The sequence below is a fragment of the Colobus angolensis genome, unplaced genomic scaffold (genome assembly GCF_000951035.1).
Source record: "Colobus angolensis palliatus isolate OR3802 unplaced genomic scaffold, Cang.pa_1.0 Scaffold597, whole genome shotgun sequence".
Lineage (NCBI taxonomy): Eukaryota > Metazoa > Chordata > Mammalia > Primates > Cercopithecidae > Colobus > Colobus angolensis.
The window spans coordinates 402333-409118 of NW_012119565.1; the positions used below are offsets into that span (position 1 = coordinate 402333).

Genomic DNA, 6786 nt, shown 5'->3' on the forward strand with positions numbered 1-6786 from the left:
CGAGACGGGCGGATCACAAGGTCAGGAGATCGAGACCATCCTGGCTAACACGGTGAAACCCCGTCTCTACTAAAAAATACAACAAATTAGCCGGGCGAGGTGGCAGTTGCCTGTAGTCCCAGGTACTCGGGAGGCTGAGGCAGGAGAATGGCGTGAACCCGGGAGGCGGAGTTTGCAGTGAGCTGAGATCCGGCCACAGCACTCTCCAGCCTGGGCAGCAGAGCGAGACTCCGTCTCAAAAAAAAAAAAAAAAAAAATCACTGTAAATGAAAGTTAATTAAGCAATTTACAATCCATTTAATCCTATTATCATTGTTCCAGTCAGAGTGATATTTATTGGAAACTTACTACCTGAAAGATAGAAGCAAGGAATTCTGAAAATAATATCTGATTATATGAAAAAGAACTCAAAAGCTAGTATGAGTTCATCTGTAGGAAGAAAATATTCTACCATTAGAATGAGTTTAGATCACATAAATCAGGAGCCTGGTTTAAATTATAAATATTTAGAATTGTAGAGACTGGGCGCTGTGGCTCATGCCTGTAATCCCAGCACTTTGGGAGGCCGAGACAGGTGGATCACCTGAGGTCAGGAGTTTGAGACTAGCCTGGCTAACATGGCAAAACCCTGTCTGTACTTATAAATAAAAAAATTAGCCAGGGGCGGTGGTGGACACCTGTAGTCCCAGCTACTCAGGAGACTAAAGCAGGAGAATTGCTTGAACCTGGGAGGCGGAGGTTGCAGTGAGCCAAGATCACGCCATTGCACTCTAGCCTGGGCAATAGAGCAAGACTCCATCTCAAAAATAAATAAATATATAAATATTTAGAATTTTATAGTTGAAGCTCACAACTTAATGAAAAATGTAGTATTGCTGTTTATTTTTAGGTTTACAAGAAGTTAGGTCAAACGCACCTCGCCCTGATGAATTTCTCTTGGGCTATGGATTTAGATCCTAAAGGAGCCAATAACCAGATTAAAGAGGCAATTGATAAGCGCTATCTTCCAGATGATGAGGAGCCAATAACCCAAGAAGAACAGATCAGTAAGTATCACGCACATGATTGTGAGTATTTAGAAATTTACCTTTTGCATAAGGATTTGTAGGCTACTCCTTTATTTTATTTTTCTAACCATGGTGTTACCAAATGAACTTTTAGGGAAATTTAACAGGCTGATGTAATAACAAAATGCATATAAAGTCAGATAATTAGTCTCTGTTCTGGATCTAATAAATTCATTGCTAATTTTTACCTGGGCCTCAATTTATGTTTGAATATGTAACCAGTAGTGTTTTATCTGCTTCCTAAGAATGTAGTTTTTTAAATAAGAGAATGGAGAAATTTCTGACAAGGTAAATTCTGATTAGATGCCTTTGTTCCAGAAAACTTGGTGAAAACCTTTAATTAAAATTATAAGCCACGGGGCCAGGCACAGTGACTCAGGCCTGTAGTTCCAACACTTTGGGAGGCGGAGGTGGGTGTATCACCTGAGGTCAGGAGATGGACACCAGCTGACCAACATGGTAAAACCCCATCTCTACTAAAAATACAAAAGTTAGCTGGGCATGGTGACAGGCACCTGTAATCCCAGCTACTCAGGAGGCTGAGACAGGAGAATCGCTTGAACCCAGGAGGCTGAAGTTGCAGTGAGCTGAAGTCATGCCATTGCACTCCAACCTGGATAACAAGAATGAAACTCTGTCTCAAAAAAAAAAAAAAAAATTATAAGCCAGGCATGATGGCTTGTGTATGTAATCCCAGCTACTCAGGAGGCTGAGGTGGGAGGATTGCTTGAGCCTAGGATTTCACGACGAGCCAGTGAGACCCTGCTTCTAAACAAATTTTTTAAATTAGCTGGATGTGGTGGTATGCATCTATAGTCCCAGGTACTTGGGAGACTGAGGCAGGAGAATCATACCACTTGAGCCCAGGAGTTTGAGGCTGCAGTGAGCTATGATTGTGCCACTTCACTCCAGCCTGTGTGACAGACCAAGATAGATGATTGATTGATTAATAGATAGATAGATAGACCGACCCCATAAACCTTTTGAAACTGAAGGTTATAGTCTGTGTTTCTGTGGACTAGCAGGGAGTATTCTTAAAGTGGAGTCAGTGATTAGAGGTTGGGGAAATGTCAATTTTTTTTTTTTTTTTAATGTCTCAGAGAACTAGCTAGTTGTAATTCCTAGGGCAGGAATAAGAAACCCATTAGGGAGAGGCAGTTTTGGTAGTTAAAACCTTAAAAGTAAAATGCAGTAAGCTAATGTCAGACCTATTACAAAGTTAGGAAACTTGAGTTGCATTTTATTAAAGGATATGAGGATTTTTAAGGGCCTTTATTTAGGGTTTTATCTCTCTGAATATACTACAATTTTTCTTGTTTTCATGAACCAACAGGATATGTTTGTCAGAAACCTTACTGTAGACTTTTGTTTTATTTTTAAAGTGGGAACAGATGAATCCCAGGAGAGCAGCATGACAGATGCGGATGACACACAGCTTCATGCAGCTGAAAGTGATGAATTTTAACTTCTGGAAATCGGACTTTTACAACTGGATGTGTGACTAGTGCTGACATGTTTCTTGTCCCTCCATATACTGAGTCTTTACTCTTGAGCCGGCGGTGTCATCATCCATCACTTATACCATGAGTATGCCACTTTCATTGGACCCTGACTGTATCGGAATGAAAGGCAGTGCAATATTTAGCTGCTAAGAAGACTGGCTCTTTTACCAGTATGAATGACAATTTATGGGGGGTAGGGTGGGGAACTTTCTTTTCTGTTTTTCTTTAATCTCCCTTTGTTGGAAAGTATCATGAAAGGAAGAGTTATGTTTTATCTTGAAGGAACCATTAGATATGGAAAATAGTGATGAACCAGAATTTCTTGGTTGCTTTCTCAAAAATTTTTTATTTGGTTCTGTTCCTGATAAACAGAGTAACTGACCTTCATTTCTAGGTTCTTCAAGAATGGTGTTTGCAAGTGCCAGATGGAACAATAAAAGACGTTGCCTATAACAGTAACTTGATTGCCAAGGAATGTAAATTACCTTCAACTTGCAGTGTTTCCCATAAACAAATGTAATGGGCATATTGGGACTCGTATGTAGGAATCAAATATCCCTCCATACAGTGTACACTTACTCTTGGCAAGAATGCTTTAATGTCTAACCAAGAATTTTAATTTATTCATCTTGCTTCAAAGTGTTGATCATTGTTGTCTTGGTATTGCAAACTTTAAAATTGGTTCATACCATATTGCCTCTTCTCTTTGAGCTCTGTGGGATCACCTTTAACATTCAGAGATGATAGAGTGGTTCCCCACTGAGAAGCCAAAACAAGGCCCTTAATAATCCCTTAAGTTCACCATATCAATCAGAATGAGAACACTAAAGTGGAGAGACTTTAAGAGATCATGATAGTGAAAGCCTTAATATAATCAGAATTGTACCATAACCTTGAATCTATATTTGTTCAAAACATTATCCCTTTGACTTTTCTAAGTGTTTGCTTAAGCAGAGTGTAAGAATGTGTGGTTACCTTTGGTTGAGATCCTTTCCATTCTTTTTGACTCTCTGCTTCAGATTTTTTCAGTAGTGTGAGTCACCAAAACATTTACTAAGAATTGGGTTTAGGATATTGGAAATTTTTAGCTTGGGGGAAGAAACATTCTTAAGAAGGAAATAGGTTCTCTTCTGAGTTTGTCATAATATCGGTTGGTGTCTTTGGGAAATGACCACAATTTTAAGAATTTAATTATGCATATAAATTGATAATTATTGGAATTCCACCGTAACAGATTTAAACAGTCTTAAATTGTTTATCTCCTTTATTGTAATGTATTGAAATTTTAGAAAAACTTTAGTTGTTAACATTTTATTAAGTGCCAATGTCAGAATATAACAAATTATAGTTTCTTATGAATGACAGGCCTACAGTTATTATTTTGGATTATTTGATGAAGGACAAACTTACCTGTATTTGTTAGTCAAGCTGTGAAAATAAGGTAGATTACGAAAGAGGTGAAAAAAATTTTAGCCTGTAGACTCAGTAATTTTCTATAATTTACTGTTAATCTCATCTGAATATGGATTAGGTACAATTATAAATTAATTCAAGTCAGGGTCTTTAGGTATCAGGTGCCAGAGAGATATTTAACAGATTTCCCTACCTAAATTTATGTATATGTACTGTCTAAAAAATTACTTTTTAAAAAAAAGAAACAGTTGGGAGAAAATAAATATAATGAAAAATTCCCAGAGGCTAGCACTTGGATTCTAACACATATGCTATTGTATTATCCATTAGTTCTGTAATATTTAATTTTAGATTCTTTTATATTTTTAATTGGCAAAGCACAAGGTGCTGTGTAACAGTGTCATTTAGAGTTTTATAGAAAGCTTCAACCTGAGTTCTGCGTTATAAAGCCTGGAGAAAGCTAAGCTTAGAACATAATTTGCTGAAGTATAATTATCTTTTTGTATAGGAATTTATGTCCTGTGCCAGAGGTGAGAGTCTTGCTGGTACTCATTGTTTGAGACCAAGGATAAAAGGATCGTTTTGTAAGACACGCCATGGCAATGGCTGGCTGGGGGACAGTTTCTGCCCAAGCTTGGCCTATTTTATTTTTCCTCATACCTACTTTTAAAGTCATTAGGTATCTGAAGCCTTATTTCCCACCTAGTAACACTTTCTGGCTTTTGCGGTTTCTTTTTTTGTTTTGTTTTTTGCATGGAATGGGGATCAAACAACCAGAAGAAGAACACATTTTGATCAAGCAAAATGTTTGTTTCAAACATCAGAAGTTTATTTTACAGAAGTTAAATTAAGTAGTTTGACATCCTTTTCTCTGTTTCACACATATATTAGGTTGGTGCATAAGTAATTGTGGTTTTTGCCATGACTTTTATGGCAAAACCTGCAGTTACTTTTGCACCAACCTAATACATATATATGCGCACACACTTGTTCAGAAGCTATGTTGTGGCCTTGGATTTGTTTTTCCCCTTGGAAATGGTTCTTAACTCTGGGATTTTAGAAGGTTAGAATATTTTTTCAAGAGAACAGTGGTACTCAAAATAATGAAAGGTGGTCCCTACATTTTCTGTATTCATCACTTAAAATTTTTGATTTTTCCAAGAACTACAAGTAACATTTGAACCATGCTGCTGTTGTACCTTAAACAAAAACTCAGTGATAACCAGTATTTAGTCTATTAAAAATGCTCTTTTTGAAGAAAAAAGTTTGGAAGTCTCTGATTAGCCAGAGTATAGTATGAGTCTTCACTGAGAAATATGAGACCCATTTTCTTTGTGAAAACCTGGGAAAATGCAAGAGTGGGTGTGAAGTGTGTGTTCTATTTGCATTGAAACAATGTAATTTTGTGTCTTCTTTTTGCTTTAACTGACTTATTTCAGAAATTGTACAGTCTTGAGGGGGAAAGTCTTTTCTGTTAATATATTTGCAATTCATTAAAGGATATGGAAAATCCAAATAAGTTACTTTTGAAAGCAATTTATAATCAAGTTGTTAAAGCTATATGAAAGCTGTGCCATCTGTATTTTAGTAAGAAGGCACAGAAAAATAGAGATACAGTTTTATGTTTCACAAAAATCTAGAGCAATGTTTATCTAATTTTTTAAAACTTACACTCTCTTTCAATATATTTATATTTTTAAACGTTCATACTCTTTTTTAGTATTATTTGGAATATCAAAATAAATACTATGACAAAAACAATGGTAATTTTTAGAATACCTTTTTTCAAACTACAGAAGCCCGTTACCAACCAGCAGCTGTGAATTTGCAAGTCAACTGCTTATCCTTTGATCACATGATTTCTGAAATTTCTTCAAAAGGGACACAAAGGTTTTTTGTTCCAATTAGAATCTATTTAACAAGGTCAGGATCTGAAAGAAGTAAGATGTAGAAACTGAATTTTACTCTAATTTGAAAATCTTTTTTTTTTTTTTTTTGGTATCTTGGAGAAAGTACAGAGAGCTGAAGGGTTTTATTCAGACTTGAAGAAAAGGCAGTAACAGGGAGAAACACATGAAGGTGGCGTGAGCTGGGCAGTTCCAAGGGGAACAATGCAGACCTCATAACCTTCCCTAGGACCTGCCATTTAATGCCAGCTGAACAAGGATAAACAGCAGCTTAGACATGTAACTATTCTTTGGCTTGTTTAGCTGACAACTCATGGTTCATGAAGGTTCAGTACAGGTTTTATTTTTCTTTGTAAGTGCAAACTTTGTTAAAAAGCTGTGTTTGTTGAGATCCTGCTCTATGGATTGTGTTGCTTGCTTTGTGGATGGTATTTTCAGTTCTCAACACTAGAAGGTAGGTATTACTTCATTTTACAAAAGAGAAAACAGGCTCAGCTATTAAATGATACAACTGGGCACTTTTGGCATTAGTGTATGTTCAGAATCTTATATTTTAGTTTTGGACTTCCTCTGGAGGTTTCAAGTCATGTTTAATGGTCACTATAAGTTGTCTTCTCTAGCATTTTTTTTTAAGACAGTCTCGCTCTGACCTCCAGCCTGGAGTGCAGTAGTATGATCGTAGCTCACTGCAGCCTCGAACTCCTAGACCAAAGCAATCCTCCCACCTCAGCCACCCAAGAAGCCAGGACAACACACATGCAGCACCACACCTGGCTCATTTTTTATTTTTTATTTTTGTAGAGTCAGGGTATTGCTATGTTGCCCAGGCTGATCTCAAACTCCTGGCCTCAAGCAATCCTCCCACCTCAGCCTCCCAAAGCACTGGAATTATAAGCG

General features: G+C 37.0%; 1 protein-coding gene across 1 annotated transcript in view; it reads left to right on the forward strand.

The window, feature by feature from the left end:
- CDC27 (cell division cycle 27) overlaps positions 1-5498 on the forward strand; it is a 77924-nt gene extending 72426 nt beyond the window's left edge. The window contains exons 10-11 of the mRNA XM_011962568.1: positions 890-1046; positions 2450-5498. Of these exons, the coding sequence (XP_011817958.1) occupies positions 890-1046; positions 2450-2532 (240 nt within the window). The 3' untranslated portion in view covers positions 2533-5498. The remainder of the gene's footprint in view (positions 1-889; positions 1047-2449) is intronic.
- The last annotated feature ends 1288 nt before the right edge of the window (positions 5499-6786 follow it).